Here is a 22,186-nt window from a genome sequence, read left to right as displayed (position 1 = left end):
AAAAAGGGATTACCATATTCTGTGAGCCATATTTTTTTCATTTGTCAATCAATAGAGTTCTGTGCGGCTTGTCTTTGATTTGTGAACTGTAGATTTTTTGGGCTATTTGGGGGTCAATACAACTTTTTGATAAGTTTCCTATTGCATTGTTTCTTATTCATTTTTTTTCCTGGGGTTCACAGTATGGGAAAAATATTTTTCTATTAATTCACACTTATGCAGAGGCGATGCCAAATAAACTTTTCTTAGTTTTTGAGATTTTGCGATTTTGGAAAAGCGGTAATTTTTTAAGCAATTTTTTTTCTTTCTTTTTTTTTCTTTTTACATTTTACATTATTTGTATTAATCCCCTTCTTAAAAATAAAATAAAAAAAAATCACCTAATTGCTTGTAGTTTTCCAGTGATCTTGGGGTGACCATTGGAAAAAGGGGCAACTAGGGGCCCCATTAGGCCGTTAAAACCAAAACCCCAAAAAACAATGGCAAAATTTACATCCTCCCCCATCATTTGGATGTTCCCCCCATTATTCAGTATATTATATGGTTATATTAATGAATGGTGCATTTAAAACTTCATCCCTTCCCTGCAACAAAAATAACACTCATACAGCTATGTAGAGAGAGGAAAAATAAAAAAAGTTATGGCTCTTGGAAAAAGGGGAAAGAAAGGGCCAAAGTTGAAAAATGCTTGGTCAAAAGGGTTAGAGAATTAAAGGGTTTGTCCACCTTTGGGGACAATTTGTTTTCTCGCTTGAATGTATTTTGTCTAAAAATCATTTTACAATTGGGTTTTATTAAAAAATTTGCACTGTTTGCGTCCCATGGCCTCTGTGTTAGGACTCGCTCACCCGAGCGTATAGCTTGGACAAGATATATTCAATGTTTTATCGGATTGCACTCCGATTAATGTTATTCTATGGGTCAGTGCGGATCAGTATATTTTTTCTCATGCTCGATCGACACGAGAAAAATAGTTGTGGCAGCACAAATTGAATGGCGCGGATGCATTTATGTCTATGGGTGAGTGGAAATTATCAGAATGTACTTGGATGACATGATTTCCGCAAACACAAAGAATGGAGAAGATGAAGAAAATTTGTTCTCCATTTTCTCCTGACAGTGCGCTATGATTCTCTCAGGCGAAAGAATCGGAGCACACTTGGATCGGCGATTGATCGGATTGTCATTAACATACTTGATCCGATTCTCTTGCAGTGCTAGTGTGTGTGACCCCGGCCTAAGGGCCCTTCACACGGCCGTACAAAAAACACGGTTCGCGATGTAGCTGCGTATATGGGTCCGTGTGTGTGTAATATGTGTGCTGTGTGCTATGCGTGTGACATACAGACAGCACATGGACAGCATGAACTTGTATGCTTACCTCTCTCTGGCGCTGCTATCTCCGGTGTTGCTGTAACACTTGCTTCCGGGTCCACGGTCAGTGCAGTGAATATTCATAAGCATAATGAGCAGGCCCAGAAGCAAGTGTAAAAAATTATTATTTTTTTAAGTAACATGTTTTCTCCATTACATGTTGTTAGGGCCGGATGGACGGGCAGACCCAGGAGGTGGATCCACTGGGCCGAACACCTCACTGAAGGCAAGGGGTCCGGTAGCCGGAGCACTACAGGTAGCAGGAGAGTCCGTTCAAGGAAGTGGAGTGTAGAAGTCCCTGGGACCACGGAGTCACCGAAGGTAGTCCGGGTGACGGAGCTCAGGTTCGGAGGCCGAGATGTTGTCAGGCAGAGTCCGGAACCGGTGGAGCGAGAAGACGGGTCACCACAGGGATCAGAGATGGTACGGACTGACGGGATGGCGGACAGTCACCGTTCGGGGTTCGGGAATCGTCAGGACCGGTTGGCGAGGCAGGAGCGGCTCTAGGAGAGAGAGAGGTAAGTATACCGCAAGACACAAGGAGACCTGACTCCTAGCTTGGCAAACACGAAGAACAGGCCCCGCCCACTTGGAAAGGATTCCCCTATATACCCTGTACCTGATTCACCAATATCCTGTTGGAGGACACTGGCCTTTTAAGAGAGGGTCAATGACCGCGCGCGCGCCCTAATGCGCATGCGCGAGGCCCGGGTGCCAGAAGCCAGAGCAGGGAGCGGTGAGCAGGAAGCAGGAGAGCCGGGCTGGGGCTGAGTAGCCGACGGGCGCCGGGAGCGGGGACCGGGCTGCCTGGGGACCGCAGGCGATGAGGCAGGAAGGCTGTGGAGCGGGGGACCAGGAGGCCTGGCACGGGAGCGGCGGAGCGCGGCCTGGGAGCGAGGAAGCGTGGCAGGGGAGCCGGTAAGCAAGGCAGGGGAGCCGGGGACTGTGGCACGGGAGCTGGGGAGCGTGACAGTACCCCCTCCCCCACGCCCCCCTCCCCGCAACCGGGACAGGAAGGCACGTATCAGGGGAGTACCCACATTCTCCCGGGGTTCCCAGGACCTATCCTCAGGACCATGCCCTGCCCAGTCCACCAGGAAGAACTGTCGGCCCCGCACGGTTTTCATGGCCACGATATCCCTTACCGCATAGATGTCATCATCAGCAATAGGAGGAGGAGCAGAACTGGCAGCAGCGGAGAAGGGACCAAGGACAACCGGCTTGAGCAGGGAGACGTGGAAGGAGTTGGGTATCCTCATCGTGGCCGGGAGCTGCAGCTTGTAGGAGACCTCGTTTATTTTGCTGATGACTTTAAACGGCCCGATGTAGCGAGGACCCAGCTTGTATGATGGTAGCTTCAATCGGACGTACTTGGAAGCAAGCCAGACCAGATCTCCTGGAGAGAAACACGGAGGATCCAGACGCCTCTTGTCTGCGTGTCTCTTCATCCGCAGGGAAGCACGTCCAAGGGACATCTTGACAGAGTCCCAAATTGTTGCAAAGTCACGGACTGCAGCATCAGCAGCAGGGACATCCGAGGAAGAGGATACAGGTAAAGGGACGGAAGGCTGAAGACCGTAAACGACATGGAAGGGAGAGCTGGAGGAGGACTCACTGATGTGATGGTTATGGGAGAATTCAGCCCAAGGAAGAAGCGTGGACCAGTCGTCGTGATGGGCGTTGACGTAGTGACGTAAGAAGGAGGTCAGGATCTGATTGACTCGTTCCACTTGGCCATTCGACTGAGGATGGTAGGCTGAAGAAAAGTCCAGAGTCACTCCCAGATGTTTGCAGAGGGCCCTCCAGAAGCGGGAGGAGAACTGAGTTCCTCTGTCGGACACAATGTGTGATGGAAAGCCATGCAACCGGAAGATGTGCTGTATGTAGGCGTCAGCGAGTTCCTGGGCAGAAGGCAGTCCAGCCATAGGGACGAAATGAGCCATTTTGGAGAACCGATCCACCACGACCCATATGACAGTGTGTCCGGAGGACAGGGGCAAGTCCGTAATAAAGTCCATTGCAACGTGTTGCCACGGAACGGAGGGTATAGGCAGAGGCAGAAGACGGCCATATGGCAGGTGTTTGGGCGTCTTGTTCCTGGCACAAGAGGAGCAGGCTGAGACAAAAGAAGCGACGTCCGTGCGAAGGGATGGCCACCAGTAGTGACGTACAATTGTACTCCATGTTTTCTTCTGACCAGCATGGCCGGCTATTTTCGAGGCATGGCCCCAGTGCAACACTTTTTGCCTGTCCGTCTCAGAGACATAGGTCTTCCCGGGTGGTATCTGGGCCAGGGTGACAGGGGCCACCGGAACGATTTTACTAGGGCAGATGATGGGCTGGGATGTCTCCTCCTCCTGCTCCATGGGCATGAATGACCTGGACAAGGCATCTGCTCGTACATTCTTGTCCGCGGGTCGAAAATGGAGCTGGAAATCGAACCTGGCAAAGAACAAGGACCACCTGGCTTGCCGTGGGTTCAGTCGCTGAGCGGACCGCAGGTATTCCAGGTTCTTGTGGTCCGTGTATATGATCACGGGGTACACTGCTCCCTCCAGAAGGTAGCGCCATTCTTCCAGAGCCAGTTTGACGGCCAATAGCTCTCGGTCACCAATGGTGTAGTTGCGTTCAGGCGCTGAGAAGCTCTTAGAGTAGAAACCGCAAGTAACCATCTTCCCGGAGGAGGACTTCTGCATGAGCACTGCTCCGGCTCCCGAGGAGGAGGCATCCACCTCCAAGGTGAACTGTCGGTTTAACTCAGGACGGTGGAGCACAGGGGCGGAAGCAAATGCCTGTTTCAGGGAGCCAAACGCGGCGTCGGCCGCAGGTGACCAGTCCTTTGGATTAGCCCCCTTCTTGGTCAAGGCGGAGAGAGGTGCCGTCAGAGCAGAGAAGTGAGGGATGAACTGACGGTAATAGTTTGCGAATCCCAGAAAGCGTTGGATTGCCTTCAGTCCGGAAGGAGGAGGCCAGTTGAGAATGGAAGAGACCTTCTCCGGGTCCATCTGCAGACCGGTATCGGAGATTACGTAACCCAGGAAGGGAAGAGAAGACTGCTCGAAGACACACTTCTCGTACTTGGCGTACAGACGATTCTCTCTCAGTCTTTGTAGTACCAGCTGCACATTCTCTCTGTGGGTCTGGAGGTCCGGAGAGAAGACCAGGATATCATCAAGATACACCACCACACAGACGTAGAGAAGGTCCCGGAACACGTCGTTCACCAATTCCTGAAAGACTGCTGGTGCGTTACACAGGCCGAAGGGCATCACACAGTATTCATAGTGCCCATCGCGAGTATTGAATGCGGTCTTCCATTCGTCCCCAGAGCGGATGCGGACCAGGTTGTAGGCACCCCGAAGATCCAACTTGGTAAACACACGAGCTCCTCTAAGCCGATCAAACAATTCGGGGATGAGCGGCAGGGGGTATTTATTTTTCACGGGGATTTGGTTTAATCCCCGGTAGTCAATGCATGGGCGTAGGTCGCCCTCTTTCTTCTTAACGAAGAAGAAGCCTGCTCCAGCAGGAGAGGAAGATCTCCGAATGAATCCTCTTGCCAGGTTCTCTGTGATGTAAGTAGACATGGCCCTTGTTTCAGCAGGAGACAGCGGATATATCCGTCCTCGAGGTGGTGTAGTTCCCGGGAGTAAGTCGATGGCACAGTCATAGGGACGATGTGGCGGCAGTACTTCGGACTCCTTTTTATCAAAGACGTCCGCGAAGGACCAATAGGCTGAGGGCAGTCCCGGTAGGGACTCCGGAACCGGAGGGCGTCGGATGGGCTGTATAGTCTTCAGACAGTTCTCATGGCAAGAGGAGCCCCATCGGGTGATTTCACCCGTACCCCAGCTGACTGACGGTTCGTGTGTCCATAACCAGGGGAGTCCCAGCAGGATTTGATGAGACATGTGTGGGAGGACGTAGAGTGCGATGTTCTCGGTGTGCAGGGCACCGATACATAGTTCCACCGGCTTGGTGATCCACGAGATGGTGTCAGAGAGGGGTCTCCCATCTACAGAGGCAATCACGAGGGGTTTGTCGAGTGGAGTAACAGGCACCTGGTACTTGTCCACCGTGGCCTGCTGGATGAAATTGCCTGGTGCCCCGGAATCGAGGTACGCCTCGGCCGTGAACCGCATCTCTCCCGTTGTCACTTGAACAGTCCACGTAACCGGGTCTGAGAGAGTCCCAGCACCTAGGGTGGCCTCTCCACCAACCCTAGGCTTTGGAGTTTCCCGGCCTCTCTGGACAGGAACGTAGCAGGTGTGTGCCCTGTCCGCAGTAGAAGCAGAGGCCCTTGGCGAGCCGTTCTGCTCGGCGTTGTTCAGACTGCCGCAAACGGTCAATCTGCATGGGCTCGTGGACCGAGACACCAGACGACGTTGACTGAAGTACGGCGGGCTTCTGCGGAGGAGAGGAATGCCGTATCGGACGTCTCTCACGGGACACCTCTTTGGATCGTTCCTGGAATCTGAGGTCCACGCGGGTGGCTAGTGCGATCAGGGCATCCAGAGTAGAAGGAACGTCGCGGCCTGCCAGCTCGTCCTTAATACGACTGGAGAGTCCTTCCCAGAAGGCGGCGGTGAGGGCCTCATTGTTCCAGCCCAATTCTGAGGCCAAAGTGCGGAAGCGGATGGCATACTGCCCCACCGTCATGGTCCCCTGACGTAGCCTGAGGAGTGAGGAGGCGGATGCGGCGGCACGGCCGGGTTCGTCGAAGGTGGTTCTAAACGCCTGCAGGAAGTCCTGGATGTTTGTGGTTACAGGGTCCTCCTTTTCCCACAAGGGGTTCATCCAGGCCAGTGCCTCTCCCTCTAGATGGGACATCATGAACGCGACCTTGGCTTGGTCAGAGGCAAAAAGGTGCGGCAGCAGCTTGAAATGGAGAGAGCACTGATTGATGAATCCCCTGCAGGTCTTGGGATCTCCGGCGTATCGGGGTGGTGAGGCCAAACGAAGGCTGGAAGCATCCGAGGAGGTTGCCACGGGAGCTGTGGCCGTGGATCGTACAGTGGAAACCTGAGATGCCAAGGATGTGGCCGACGCTTGTAGCGTGTTCAGACGGGTATCCACAGAAGACATGAAGTTCAGCATGCGGGTCTGGGTCTCGCGCTGTCGTGCGAGTTCCTGCTGCAAGGCCGCTAGTGCTTCGGCGGGATCCATGGCCTGTTCTTACTGTTAGGGCCGGATGGACGGGCAGACCCAGGAGGTGGATCCACTGGGCCGAACACCTCACTGAAGGCAAGGGGTCCGGTAGCCGGAGCACTACAGGTAGCAGGAGAGTCCGTTCAAGGAAGTGGAGTGTAGAAGTCCCTGGGACCACGGAGTCACCGAAGGTAGTCCGGGTGACGGAGCTCAGGTTCGGAGGCCGAGATGTTGTCAGGCAGAGTCCGGAACCGGTGGAGCGAGAAGACGGGTCACCACAGGGATCAGAGATGGTACGGACTGACGGGATGGCGGACAGTCACCGTTCGGGGTTCGGGAATCGTCAGGACCGGTTGGCGAGGCAGGAGCGGCTCTAGGAGAGAGAGAGGTAAGTATACCGCAAGACACAAGGAGACCTGACTCCTAGCTTGGCAAACACGAAGAACAGGACCCGCCCACTTGGAAAGGATTCCCCTATATACCCTGTACCTGATTCACCAATATCCTGTTGGAGGACACTGGCCCTTTAAGAGAGGGTCAATGACCGCGCACGCGCCCTAATGCGCATGCGCGAGGCCCGGGTGCCAGAAGCCAGAGCAGGGAGCGGTGAGCAGGAAGCAGGAGAGCCGGGCTGGGGCTGAGTAGCCGACGGGCGCCGGGAGCGGGGACCGGGCTGCCTGGGGACCGCAGGCGATGAGGCAGGAAGGCTGTGGAGCGGGGGACCGGGAGGCCTGGCACGGGAGCGGCGGAGCGCGGCCTGGGAGCGAGGAAGCGTGGCAGGGGAGCCGGTAAGCAAGGCAGGGGAGCCGGGGACCGTGGCACGGGAGCTGGGGAGCGTGACACATGTCACACTGATGTCACCCGTGCTGCCGGCAGAAACTGTGAACAAAATCATTAAAAGGAACCTGTCACCACTTTTTTGGCTTATAAGCTACATAAACTACTACATAAACAGTAAAAAACTGAAAAGCGATAGTGTTGGCCCCCTTAAAAATAGTCTTGGTGAAATGGTGGAAGGGGATGAGGGTAAAGCCAACCTGCTGAATGACTTTTTTTCTACGGTTTTTATACAAGAAAATGCCATGGCAGATGACATGACCAGTGATGCCATAAATTCACCCTTGAATATTACCTGCTTAACCCAGCAGGAAGTACGCCGCCGCCTCGAAATCACTAAGGTTGACAAATCTCCGGGCCCGGATGGCATACACCCCAGAGTACTACAGGAATTGAGTTTTGTGATAGATAGACCATTATTTTTAATCTTCACAGATTCCTTAATAACAGGGTCGCTACCGCAGGACTGGCGCATAGCAAATGTGGTGCCAATATTCAAAAAGGGGACAAAAACTGAGCCGGGAAATTATAGGCCGGTAAGTTTAACCTCTACGGTTGGTAAAATCCTTGAGGGTTTCTTGAGAGATGCTATACTGGAGTATCTCAAGAAAAATAACCTTATGACAGAGTATCAACATGGGTTTATGAGGGATCGATCCTGTCAAACTAATTTGATCAGCTTCTATGAAGAGGTACGTTCAAGCCTGGACCAGGGAAATGCAGTGGATGTTGTGTATATGGACTTTTCAAAAGCTTTTGATACGGTGCCACACAAAAGGTTGGTGCATAAAATGAGAATAATGGGGATAGGGGAAAATATGTGTAACTGGGTTAAAAACTGGCTCAGTGATAGGAAACAAAGGGTGGTTATTAATGGTACGTACTCGGACTGGGTCTCAGTTCATAGTGGGGTACCACAGGGGTCAGCATTGGGCCCGCTTCTTTTCAACATATTTATAAATGACCTTGTTGGGGGCATGCGGAGTAGAATTTCAATATTTGCAGATGATACTAAACTCTGCAGGGTAATCAATACAGAGGAGGATAATTTTATATTACAGGGAGATTTATGTAAATTGGAGGATTGGGCTGAGAAGTGGCAATTGAAGTTTAATGTAGATAAATGTAAGGTCATGCACTTGGGTAGAGGAAATAACATTTATGATTATGTACTTAATTGTAGAACACTGGGTAAAACAGACACAGAAAAAGACTTGGGTGTATGGGTGGATGGTAAACTTCACTTTAGTGGACAGTGTCAGGCAGCTGCTGCCAGGGCTAACAAAATAATGGGATGTATTAAAAGAGGTATAAGTGTTCATGAAAAAAATATAGTTCTACCTCTGTACAAGTCACTAGTGAGACCGCACTTAGAATACTGTGTACAATTCTGGTCACCGATATATAAGAAGGACATAGCTGAACTGGAGAGGGTGCAGAGAAGAGCCACCAAGATTATTAGAGGAATGGGTGGGCTGCAATACCAAGACAGGTTATTAAACTTGGGGTTATTTAGTTTGGAAAAACGAAGTCTTAGGGGGGATCTAATCACAATGTATAAATATATGAGGGGACAGTACAGAGACCTTTCCAAAGATCTTTTTACACCTAGGCCTGCGACTGGAACACGGGGGCATCCGCTACGTCTTGAGGAAAGAAGGTTTAATCATAATCACAGACGAGGATTCTTTACTGTACGAGCAGTGAGACTATGGAACTCTCTGCCGCATGATGTTGTAATGAGTGATTCACTACTAACATTTAAGCAGAGCCTGGATGCCTTTCTTGAAAAATTTAATATTACCAGTTATATATATTAGAATTTATGACAGGGTATTGATCCAGGGAACTAGTCTGATTGCCGGATGTGGACGAAGGAAGGAAATTTTTTCCCCATTGGAACTTGTTTGCCACATTGGGTTTTTTTTTGCCTTCCTCTGGATCAACATGTTAGGCTACGGGTTGAACTAGATGGACTTAGGCGGGCTTTGCACACTACGACATCGCAGCCCGATGCTGCGATGTCGAGTGCGATAGTCCCCGCCCCCGTCGCAGCAGCGATATGTGGTGATAGCTGGCGTAGCGAAAATTATCGCTACGCCAGCTTCACACACACACTCACCTGCCGTGCGACGTCCCTGTGGCCGGCGACCCGCCTCCTTGTTAAGGGGGCGGGTCGTGCGGCGTCACTGTGACGTCACACGGCAGGCGGCCAATCAGAGCGGAGGGGCGGAGATGAGCAGGATGTAAACATCCTGCCCACCTCCTTCCTTCCGCATATCCTACGGAAGCCGCAGTGAGGCCGGTAGGAGACGTTCCTCGCTCCTGCGACTTCACACACAGCGATGTGTGCTGCCGCAGGAGCGAGGAACAACATCGGACCGTCGCGTCAGCGTAATCATGGATTACGCCGACGCTGCACCGATGATACGATTACGACGCTTTTGCGCTCGTTAATCGTATCATCCAGCCTTTACACACTGCGATGTCGCATGCGATGCCGGAAGTGCGTCATTTTCAATTTGACCCCACCGACATCGCACCTGCGATGTCGCAGTGTGCAAAGTGCCCCTTAGAGTCTCCCTTCAACCTTAAAAACTATGATACTATGATACTATGATAAGCTGCGGCCACCACCACCAATCTCTTATATACAGCATTCTAACATACTGTATATAAGAGCCCAGGCCGCTGTGAGAACATAAAAAACACTTTATAATACTTACCCAACGGTCGCTCGGTTGGCCAGGTGGGCGTCTCCGTTGTCCGATGCCGGCCCCTCCTCTTTCGGCCGTCTTCGTCCTCCTTCTGACTCCTGTGTGCATGACGCGTCCTACATCATACACACTCGCCGGTCCTGCGCAGGCGCACTACAATACTTTGATCTGCCCGGCTCAGGACCTGAATGCCGGCGAGTGTGGATGACGTCAGATGCGTTATGCACCGCGGCTAGAGAAGAAGGAGGACGAAGATGGCTGAAAGAGGCGGCGCCGGAGAACGGAGACGCCCATATGGCCAACCAAGTGACTGTTAGGTAAGTATTATAAAGTGTTTTTTATGTTCTCACAGCGGCCTGGGCTCTTATATACAACATATTAGAATGCTGTATATAAGAGCCCAGTGGTGGTGGCCGCAGCTTATAGGCCAAAAAAGTGGTAACAGGTTCCCTTTTAATTTAATTGGTCTACGTATGTTCATGCCTCCAGTACGTGCGGAAACGGACGTCTCACGTACAAGTGAATGGGACCTAACATTGTATATTGCTTGCTGCAAAATGAGTTATCCTTCAGTGAGCTCATTGTCTGACATTCCAATAGGAATGTCTCATAGTGACATTTTTGCAGCAGAAAATCTCTCCAAAATCATTTTTTTTTTTTTTTTTAACGGCCTTCAGCTTAATCTCGAGTCATGGCGACTTGATGGATGAACGCTCTGTAGGAAGATCGATCTTTTGCAATAGGAGATAAAAAAAAAAGCCACGAGTTTTGATTAGAGAGAAGAAAAGAAACTCTTTTTATATGTTTTGGTTTTTTTTTACTGAGCTCTTCTCAGCTGATTTATGACCACAAACCAAATAAAAGTTGAATGATGCAAGGAAACAAAGAGCCTGTAAAAGTGAAACGGTGCAAAATTTTTAACAAAATCGTGTTGCGAAAATTATTTTCAACCTCAAATACATGGGCTTAAAGGGAATCTGTCACCAAATTTGGCGACCATCAGCTACAGCCACCACCAGTGAGCTATTATATACAATATTCCAGAATGCTGTATATAAGAGCACAGGCCACTCTGTATAACGTAAAAATCACCTTTATAATACTCACCTAAAGAATGGTCTGGTCTGATGGGTGTTCGTGCTCTCCGGTCCAGCGCCTCCTCTTTCCTGCGATCAATGTCCTCCTTCTACCCAGCCCAGTATGGATGACATGTCCTACGTCATCCACCCAGGCCGGCATTGCGGTCCTGTGCAGGCGCAGTTTGATCTGCCCTGCTCAGGGCAGATCAAAGTACTGTAATGCGCAGGCGCGAGGAAAGGTTAAAGACCGTCCATGCATGCGCACTACAATACTTTGATCTGCCCTCAGTAGGGCAGATCAAAGTGTGCCTGCACAGGACACGTCATCCACACTCAGCTGGGTAGAAGGAGGACGGCAATCGCCGCAGAGATGAGGCACTGGACCGGAGAGAAGCAACACCCATCAGACCGGACCGCCCGTTAGGTGAGTATTATAAGGTTATGTGCGCACAGTGCGTTTTTTTCCGGCGTTTTGCGCGTTTTTCTGGTGCGTTTTTGGCCTCAAAACTGCATGACTTTGCTTCCCCAGCAAAGTCTATGAGTTTTCATTTTTGCTGTCCGCACACAACTTGTCAATTCTTTCCTGCGTTTTTCTGCGTTTTCCGCCCATGCAATGCATTGGAAAAACGCAGCAAAACGCAGAGATCAAAAACGCAGCAAAACGCAGCCAAAAACGCACCAAATCGCGGTAAAACGCATGCGTTTTTTGACGCGTTTTTTCCAACGCGGGTGCGTTTTTGTGCGTTTTTATCGGCCAAAAACGCAGCGTCAAAAAAATGCAGCGTGCGCACATAGCCTAAAAGTGATTATTACCTTCCACAGTGTGGCCTGGGCTCTTATATACAGTATTCTGGAATGCTGTATTTAAGGGCTCACTGGTGGTGGCCTCAGCTTTTAGTCGCCTAATCTGGTGACAGGTTCCCTTTAGGTAAGAAAAATATATATTATTGTCCCGAGAGTTTGGACAACCCCTTTAAATGTGCACAGAAGTTTGAAGCTACTTAGCATTAAAAGTGGTGATAAAAGTATGCACACGATTAATGATGGTAATCATTACCAGACATTACATGTGCATATTTCACATTCATTTATTCCATGATGTGCATTAGATACAGCGATCGCTATACATCGTTCTTGGCTAATTTGGTGCAGCACGGACCCTAAATCTATATAGCAATAAACATCCTAATCAATTAATTTCACGCTGAACGATGTCGACGGTATGTAAAACAGCAATGCGAAACAGATCCGGTTTTCTCCTATGTATTAAGTAATTTGTTCACATGAATCAACATTAATCATTTGCAAAGAAAAAAAACAAAACATTTCTGACTGACGCGCAACTCTCGCGGCTCTCAAAAAATAATAAAGCTGGCTTAACTTTTTCGGTCTGGAAATCCTTTGACATCTGTTTTCCCAATTACGATGCCTATTACGCTCTGAAAAATAAAAAAAAAACGGTATGCAGTACACAAATAGGACACAGATGTACTTAACAAATTAAATTTCATGGTCTTAAACCTCACCGCCCGCTAAAGCAAATTTTTTTTATTATTATTTTTTTTTTTTAGGGAAAACACCAATTCCATGGTGTTTTCTGTTCCCCACTACCCGGAAAATCGGTGCAATGAGGTATTGAATTTTATGGAAAAAAAAAAATCAGCACAAGAGCTGACGTGCGCAATATAATACCCTCCTGACAAAATTCACCCCCCCCCCCCCCGCCCATTTCATTTAATCATTAAATTGGACGATGGAACCTTCGCCGGCCGTCGTTTCCTTAAGTGTTTGAGTTTCCTGTAATCCCTCGTAATTTGGACTCTCACATGTAAAGTTTTGGTATGACATTCTAAATTATTCTACAATGCAAAAATTCCTCACCCCCCCCCCGCTCCCCGGTCGGAGCGTATTTAAATGCTATTATCTTATTAGGTTTCACTTATAAAAGAACCGGCATGCTGAAAGCATTAGCCGCTCCGCTCGTCACACTGTAAACATTACCCGGAGCATTGATTATACGTGTCAGAGGCTAAGGTAAAATACGGCAACGATGTCCGAACCCGTGTGGGAAACCGATGGAATTTTCTACGACATGGTATATAACTAAATGTGGCATTACTGTGTGCATTATTTTCTTAAGGGGAGGGAAAGGGCACAAATAAAGGGGAAACACGTGCAAAGCGATCTTCAGACACTGCATTCTCGGCATACTGGGGTCTTTTTCAGGTGGTTTCTGTGGTTGACCTGTCAGATAACGCTCAGAAGAATGAACATATGAATATCTATACTGTTCAAGATTGTAAACGTCTTTTAATCTCTTCAAAAAAGAAGTGACAGGTTCGTTCTACTGTCTTTTTTCCGCTTGAAATACACCTATTATTTATTTATTTACTAATTACCTGTACTGCCCGGCTTCGCCCGGGTTAATAACTGTTGTTAACAAAATAGAATGTATTAACATTCCCGGGATAGAATGTATAAATAGAATGTATTAACGCCCGGGATAGTAACTGTCTCTCTGTCTCTCTCTCTATCTCTTTGTCTGTCTGTCTCTTTCCCTGTCTATCTCTGACTGTCTCTGTCTCTTTCTTTGTTTGTCGCAATCTCTTTCCCTGTCTGTCTATCTCTGTCACTTTCCCTGTCTGTCTCTTTCCCTCTCTTTCTCTGTGTCTGTCTCTTTACCTGTCTTTGTCTGTCTCTTACCCTGTCTGTCTCTTTCCCTGTCTGTCTGTTTCCCTGTGTCTGTCTCTGTCTCTTTGTCTGTGTCTATCTCTTTGTCTGTGTCTGTCTCTTTGTGTCGGTCTCTTTCCCTGTCTATGTCTGTTTCTTACCCTGTCTGTGTCTGTTTCTTTCCCTGTCTGTGTCTGCCTCTTTCCCTGTCTGTGTCTGTCTCTTTCCCTGGCTGCATTGTGACTCTCCAACATTCCACATAAGGGCGTGGCTGCACATTCTTCTGAAGTTCTGGCTGCACTGTGACTCCCAGCTTCATTCGCTTTAATGGAGGCAGGTTTTTTGGTGAATAACTGTAAAGCGCGGGGTTAAAATTTCCCCTCAAAACATAGCCTATGACGCTCTCGGGGTCCAGACGTGTGAGTGTGCAAAATTTTGTGGCTGTAGCTGCGACGGTGCGGATGCCAATCCCGGACATACACACACACATACATACACATACACATACACACACACACACACACATTCAGCTTTATATAGTAGATTTATCTTTTTTATTCTGTACTTTACAATACAAGTCAATGAGAAAGCTCAAAAGTCACCTTCTTTTTGGTGCGCTTTGCCAAAAAATGCTAATGGTTTCTTCGTTAGTCAATGGAATGAAAAAGAAAAGTGACCGGCATGCAACGGAACGAGTATGTGTAGACAACGTCTTTTAAACTCTAGGAGTTTTTCACATTTCAAGAATCTATTTTCCTAAGGCCTCGTTCACACATCCGTGTCTCTGGTACGCGTGATGTCCGTTTTTATACGTACCGGAGACATGGACTCACGTAGACCCATTATAATCTATGGACTTGGTCACACATCTGTGTTTTCACATGAACTGTGTGTCTCTGTTGAGCACCCGCATGTCCGTGTGCTCAACATGGTGACATGTCCATTTTCTGATGGCAGCATGGATGTCACACGGACCGCAAACTGATGTGTGACATCAGCATGATGTACAGGAGAAAACACAGGTCACATAAAAATAAAGAATTTTTATACTTACCTGTCTCTGACGCTGCTGTCTCTGCCTCTGCTGGTGCTTCCGGGCCCACTCATTAAGCGCATGCATATTCACTGCATTCTCATGCTGTCCGTGTGCTATCCGGATGTCACACGGATAGCACAGAAACACCACACGAAACACACACATACGCACCTTCACCACAGACCGTGCAAAATGTTCATGTTTTGCATGGATGTGTGCATGAGGCCTAAAGCAATTTTTGTGCTGGTTTTTTTTTCCAGTTGATTCCTGAGAATTTTTCCAAACATTTTGGCTTTTGTCACGTACTTTTTAGGGTATGTGTACATTGCGTGTTTTTTCTGAACTGTCTATTTTTATATCTTCCCTGATATCTTCTGTGGTGCCGGTGTTTTGTTTTTTTTAAACACCACTCCAGCGTTTTGTTTCGGGTTGTTTCAGCGCTGGAGTGGTGCTTTTAATCTAAGGTCCCTGTCCCAGGCCTTATATTCACCCTCCGATTTGTCCTCAACTTTTTCTGGCGTCGCTTCGGCCCCGTGGCACCATCTTGTGCCGATAAATTATGACTGACCGGAAGTCAGAAGTTACGTCAATAGCGGCCAGAAAAATTGATTGATTGCTTCTTTAAAATACTTAATAATAATAATAATAATAATATTATTATTATATTAATAATAATAATAATAATAATAATAATAATAATATCTCATGGCTTTGGAAGCCTGAATGCAATTAAAAGAAATTAAAAAAGACTGAACATATGCACAGAGCATTTTATTTTTTTACTTTGCTGTGTGTATGTTCATCCTTTTTGACGGTTTGTTTTTTTTTAGTCCTTTTTGAGTCCGGTTCTAAAAGGAATCCGCCTGGAAAAGATTAAGAAGTTGTGTGCACATACGATAAAGCAGAAAAAAAAACTGAACAAACACATTTTTCAGTGATGTACAGCTTCATAGCAACAGTGGTGGAGGCTTCATAGCAACAGTGGTGGAGGCTTCATAGCAACAGTGGTAGAAGCTTCATAGCAACAGTGGTAGAAGCTTCATAGCAACAGTGGTAGAAGCTTCATATTAACAGTGGTAGAAGCTTCATAGCAACAGTGGTAGAAGCTTCATAGCAACAGTGGTAGAGGCTTCATAGCAACAGTGGTAGAAGCTTCATAGCAACAGTGGTAGAAGCTTCATAGCAACAGTGGTGGAGGCTTCATAGCAACAGTGGTAGAAGCTTCATAGCAACAGTGGTAGAAGCTTCATAGCAACAATGGTGGAAGCTTCATAGCAACAGTGGTGGAAGCTTCATAGCGACAGTGGTGGAAGCTTCATAGCAACAGTGGTGGAGGCTTCATAGCAACAGTGGTAGAGGCTTCATAGCAACAGTGGTGGAAGCTTCATAGCAACAATGGTGGAAGCTTCATAGCAACAGTGGTGGAAGCTTCATAGCAACAGTGGTGGAAGCTTCATAGCAACAGTGGTGGAAGCTTCATAGCAACAGTGGTGGAAGCTTCATAGCAACAGTAGTGGAAGCTTCATAGCAACAGTGGTGGAAGCTTCATAGAAACATTAGTAGAAGCTTCATAGCAACAATGGTGAAATTGTCATAGCAAAAGTAGTGGAAACTTCATAGCAACAGTGGTGGAAGCTTCATACTAACAGTGGTGGAAGCTTCATAGCAACAGTGGTGGATGCTTCATAGCAACAGTGGTGGAGGCTTCATAGCAACAGTGGTAGAAGCTTCATAGCAACAGTGGTGGAAGCTTCATAGCAACAGTGGTGGAAGCTTCATAGCAACAGTGGTGGAAGCTTCATAGCAACAGTGGTGGAAGCTTCATAGCAACAGTGGTGGATGCTTCATAGCAACAGTGGTGGAGGCTTCATAGCAACAGTGGTAGAAGCTTCATAGCAACAGTGGTGCAAGCTTCATAGCAACAGTGGTGGAAGCTTCATAGCAACAGTGGTGGAAGCTTCATAGCAACAGTGGTGGAAGCTTCATAGCAACAGTGGTGGAGGCTTCATAGCAACAGTGGTAGAAGCTTCATAGCAACAGTGGTAGACGCTTCATAGCAACAGTGGTAGAAGCTTCATAGCAACAGTGGTAGAAGCTTCATAGCAACAGTGGTGGAAGCTTCATAGCAACAGTGGTGGAAGCTTCATAGCAACAGTGGTGGAAGCTTCATAGCAACAGTGGTGGAGGCTTCATAGTAACAGTGGTGGAGGCTTCATAGCAACAGTGGTAGAAGCTTCATTTAACAGTGGTAGAAGCTTCATAGCAACAGTGGTAGAAGCTTCATAGCAACAGTGGTAGAAGCTTCATAGCAACAGTGATGGAAGCTTCATAGCAACAGTGGTGGAAGCTTCATAGCAACAGTAGTGGAATCTTCATAGCAACAGTGGTGGAGGCTTCATAGCAACAGTGGTAGAAGCTTCATAGCAACAGTGGTAGAAGCTTCATAGCAACAGTGGTGGAGGCTTCATAGCAACAGTGGTAGAAGCTTCATAGCAACAGTGGTAGAAGCTTCATAGCAACAGTGGTAGAAGCTTCATAGCAACAGTGGTGGAAGCTTCATAGCAACAGTGGTGGAGGCTTCATAGCAACAGTGGTAGAGGCTTCATAGCAACAGTGGTGGAAGCTTCATAGCAACAATGGTGGAAGCTTCATAGCAACAGTGGTGGAAGCTTCATAGCAACAGTGGTGGAAGCTTCATAGCAATAGTGGTGGAAGCTTCATAGCAACAGTGGTGGAAGCTTCATAGCAACAGTGGTGGAAGCTTCATAGCAACAGTAGTGGAAGCTTCATAGCAACAGTGGTGGAAGCTTCATAGCAACAGTGGTAGAAGCTTCATAGCAACAGTGGTGGAAGCTTCATAGCAACAGTGGTGGAAGCTTCATAGCAACAGTGGTGGAAGCTTCATAGCAACAGTGGTGGAGGCTTCATAGCAACAGTGGTAGAAGCTTCATAGCAACAGTGGTAGACGCTTCATAGCAACAGTGGTAGAAGCTTCATAGCAACAGTGGTAGAAGCTTCATAGCAACAGTGGTGGAAGCTTCATAGCAACAGTGGTGGAAGCTTCATAGCAACAGTGGTGGATGCTTCATAGCAACAGTGGTGGAGGCCTCATAGCAACAGTGGTAGAAGCTTCATAGCAACAGTGGTGGAAGCTTCATAGCAACAGTGGTAGAAGCTTCATAGCAACAGTGGTGGAAGCTTCATAGCAACAGTGGTGGAAGCTTCATAGCAACAGTGGTGGAAGCTTCATAGCAACAGTGGTAGAAGCTTCATAGCAACAGTGGTGGAGGCTTCATAGCAACAGTGGTAGAAGCTTCATAGCAACAGTGGTGGAAGCTTCATAGCAACAGTGGTGGAAGCTTCATAGCAACAGTGGTGGAAGCTTCATAGCAACAGTGGCGGAAGCTTCATAGCAACAGTGGTAGAAGCTTCATAGCAACAGTGATGGAAGCTTCATAGCAACAGTGGTGGAAGCTTCATAGCAACAGTGGTGGAAGCTTCATAGCAACAGTGGTGGAAGCTTCATAGCAACAGTGGTGGATGCTTCATAGCAACAGTGGTGGAGGCTTCATAGCAACAGTGGTAGAAGCTTCATAGCAACAGTGGTAGAAGCTTCATAGCAACAGTGGTGGAAGCTTCATAGCAATACTGGTGGAAGCTTCATAGCAACAGTGGTGGAAGCTTCATAGCAACAGTGGTGGATGCTTCATAGCAACAGTGGTGGAAGCTTCATACTAACAGTGGTGGAAGCTTCATAGCAACAGTGGCGGAAGCTTCATAGCAACAGTGGTAGAAGCTTCATAGCAACAGTGGTGGAAGCTTCATAGCAACAGTGGTAGAAGCTTCATACTAACAGTGGTGGAAGCTTCATAGCAACAGTGGTAGACGCTTCATAGCAACAGTGGTGGAAGCTTCATAGCAACAGTGGTGGAAGCTTCATAGCAACAGTGGTGGAAGCTTCATAGCAACAGTGGTGGAAGCTTCATAGCAACAGTGGTGGAGCCTTCATAGCAACAGTGGTGGAGGCTTCATAGCAACAGTGGTAGAAGCTTCATAGCAACAGTGGTAGAAGCTTCATAGCAACAGTGGTGGAAGCTTCATAGCAATACTGGTGGAAGCTTCATAGCAACAGTGGTGGAAGCTTCATAGCAACAGTGGTGGATGCTTCATAGCAACAGTGGTGGAAGCTTCATACTAACAGTGGTGGAAGCTTCATAGCAACAGTGGTGGATGCTTCATAGCAACAGTGGTGGAGGCTTCATAGCAACAGTGGTAGAAGCTTCATAGCAACAGTGGTAGAAGCTTCATAGCAACAGTGGTAGAAGCTTCATAGCAACAGTGGTGGAAGCTTCATAGCAACAGTGGTGGAAGCTTCATAGCAACAGTAGTGCAAGGCAAGCTTCATACCAACAGTGCTGAAAGCTTAATAGCAACAGTAGTGGAAGCTTCATAGAAACATTAGTAGAAGCTTCATAGCAACAATGGTGAAATTGTCATAGCAAAAGTAGTGGAAACTTCATAGCAACAGTGGTGGAAGCTTCATAGCAACAGTGGTGGAAGCTTCATAGCAACAGTGGTAGAAGCTTCATAGCAACAGTGGTGGAAGCTTCATAGCAACAGTGGTGGATGCTTCATAGCAACAGTGGTGGAGGCCTCATAGCAACAGTGGTAAAAGCTTCATAGCAACAGTGGTGGAAGCTTCATAGCAACAGTGGTAGAAGCTTCATAGCAACAGTGGTGGAGGCTTCATAGCAACAGTGGTGGAAGCTTCATAGCAACAGTGGTGGAAGCTTCATAGCAACAGTGGTGGATGCTTCATAGCAACAGTGGTGGAGGCTTCATAGCAACAGTGGTAGAAGCTTCATAGCAACAGTGGTAGAAGCTTCATAGCAACAGTGGTGGAAGCTTCATAGCAACAGTGGTGGAAGCTTCATAGCAACAGTGGTGGAAGCTTCATAGCAACAGTGGTGGAAGCTTCATAGCAACAGTGGTGGAAGCTTCATAGCAACAGTGGTAGAAGCTTCATAGCAACAGTGGTGGAAGCTTCATAGCAACAGTGGTAGAAGCTTCATACTAACAGTGGTGGAAGCTTCATAGCAACAGTGGTGGAAGCTTCATAGCAACAGTGGTGGAAGCTTCATAGCAACAGTGGTGGAAGCTTCATAGCAACAGTGGTGGATGCTTCATAGCAACAGTGGTGGAGGCATCATAGCAACAGTGGTAGAAGCTTCATAGCAACAGTGGTAGAAGCTTCATAGCAACAGTGGTGGAAGCTTCATAGCAACAGTGGTGGAAGCTTCATAAGCAAACAGTGGTGGAAGCTTCATAGCAACAGTGGTGGATGCTTCATAGCAACAGTGGTGGAAGCTTCATATTAACAGTGGTGGAAGCTTCATAGCAACAGTGGTGGATGCTTCATAGCAACAGTGGTGGAGGCTTCATAGCAACAGTGGTAGAAGCTTCATAGCAACAGTGGTAGAAGCTTCATAGCAACAGTGGTGGAAGCTTCATAGCAACAGTGGTGGAAGCTTCATAGCAACAGTGGTGGAAGCTTCATAGCAACAGTAGTGCAAGGCAAGCTTCATACCAACAGTGCTGAAAGCTTAATAGCAACAGTAGTGGAAACTTCATAGAAACATTAGTAGAAGCTTCATAGCAACAATGGTGAAATTGTCATAGCAAAAGTAGTGGAAACTTCATAGCAACAGTGGTGGAAGCTTCATACTAACAGTGGTGGAAGCTTCATAGCAACAGTGGTGGATGCTTCATAGCAACAGTGGTGGATGCTTCATACTAACAGTGGTGGAAGCTTCATAGCAACAGTGGTGGATGCTTCATACTAACAGTGGGTGGAAGCTTCATTAGCAACAGTGGTGGATGCTTCATACTAACAGTGGTGGAAGCTTCATAGCAACAGTGGTGGAAGCTTCATACTAACAGTGGTGGAAGCTTCATAGCAACAGTGGTGGATGCTTCATACTAACAGTGGTGGAAGCTTCATAGCAACAGTGGTGGAAGCTTCATACTAACAGTGGTGGAAGCTTCATAGCAACAGTGGTGGAAGCTTCATACTAACAGTGGTGGAAGCTTCATAGCAACAGTGGTGGATGCTTCATAGCAACAGTGGTTGATGCTTCATAGCAACAGTGGTGGAGGCTTCATAGCAACAGTGGTAGAAGCTTCATAGCAACAGTGGTGGAAGCTTCATAGCAACAGTGGTGGAAGCTTCATAGCAACAGTGGTGGAAGCTTCATAGCAACAGTGGTGGAAGCTTCATAGCAACAGTGGTGGAAGCTTCATAGCAACAGTGGTGGAAGCTTCATAGCAACAGTGGTGGATGCTTCATAGCAACAGTGGTGGAAGCTTCATAGCAACAGTGGTGGATGCTTCATAGCAACAGTGGTAGAAGCTTCATACTAACAGTGGTGGAAGCTTCATAGCAACAGTGGTGGATGCTTCATAGCAACAGTGGTGGATGCTTCATAGCAACAGTGGTGGAAGCTTCATAGCAACAGTGGTGGAAGCTTCATAGCAACAGTGGTGGATGCTTCATAGCAACAGTGGTGGAAGCTTCATAGCAACAGTGGTGGATGCTTCATAGCAACAGTGGTAGAAGCTTCATATTAACAGTGGTGGAAGCTTCATAGCAACAGTGGTGGAAGCTTCATAGCAACAGTGGTGGATGCTTCATAGCAACAGTGGTGGAAGCTTCATAGCAACAGTGGTGGAAGCTTCATAGCAACAGTGGTGGATGCTTCATAGCAACAGTGGTGGAAGCTTCATAGCAACAGTGGTGGAAGCTTCATAGCAACAGTGGTGGATGCTTCATAGCAACAGTGGTGGATGCTTCATAGCAACAGTGGTGGATGCTTCATAGCAACAGTAGTGGAAGCTTCATAGAAACATTAGTAGAAGCTTCATAGCAACAGTGGTGAAAGTGTCATAGCAACAGTGGTGGAAGCTTCATAGCAACAGTAGTGCAAGCTTCATGGGACCAGTAGTTCACACTTCATAGTAACAATAGTGGAAGCTTCATAGCAGCAATGATGTACAGCTTTGACGCAATAGTTGATCGCAACAAAACATTAAACCTGGGACAGTGGTGTTTCCTTGTATATCATGGTCACCTACACTGGGAGTCGCTTTAAGTTTTCATCTTACTATAGTATCAAAACCTTTGGGACCGTGCTGGACTACCACACACAACCTGTAGACAGGCGTGCTGCTGGTTTTGGACAAAGGCAGTCTTGTTTTCTAGCACTGGCTCTCCCAGGTTGACATCTCTGCGGCTCCTGTTGGTTGCTATAATAACGCTTGCTCTGGTG

At 47.7% G+C, this 22,186-nt stretch overlaps 1 protein-coding gene across 2 annotated transcripts in view; it reads right to left on the bottom strand.

Moving 5' to 3' along the window:
- The window catches only part of MEIOB (meiosis specific with OB-fold), a 78,461-nt gene that overhangs the window by 47,739 nt on the left and 8,536 nt on the right, over window positions 1–22,186 (bottom strand). For both annotated transcript variants that reach the window (XM_075319453.1, XM_075319452.1), the window contains exon 3: window positions 12,537–12,594. In XM_075319453.1, the coding sequence (XP_075175568.1) occupies window positions 12,537–12,594 (58 nt within the window). The remainder of the gene's footprint in view (window positions 1–12,536; window positions 12,595–22,186) is intronic.

Source organism: Anomaloglossus baeobatrachus, chromosome 7, assembly GCF_048569485.1.
Source record: "Anomaloglossus baeobatrachus isolate aAnoBae1 chromosome 7, aAnoBae1.hap1, whole genome shotgun sequence".
Taxonomy (NCBI): Eukaryota; Metazoa; Chordata; class Amphibia; order Anura; family Aromobatidae; genus Anomaloglossus; species Anomaloglossus baeobatrachus.
Note: the sequence above shows the minus strand (reverse complement) of the source record. Positions and strands in the feature narration are given on the sequence as shown.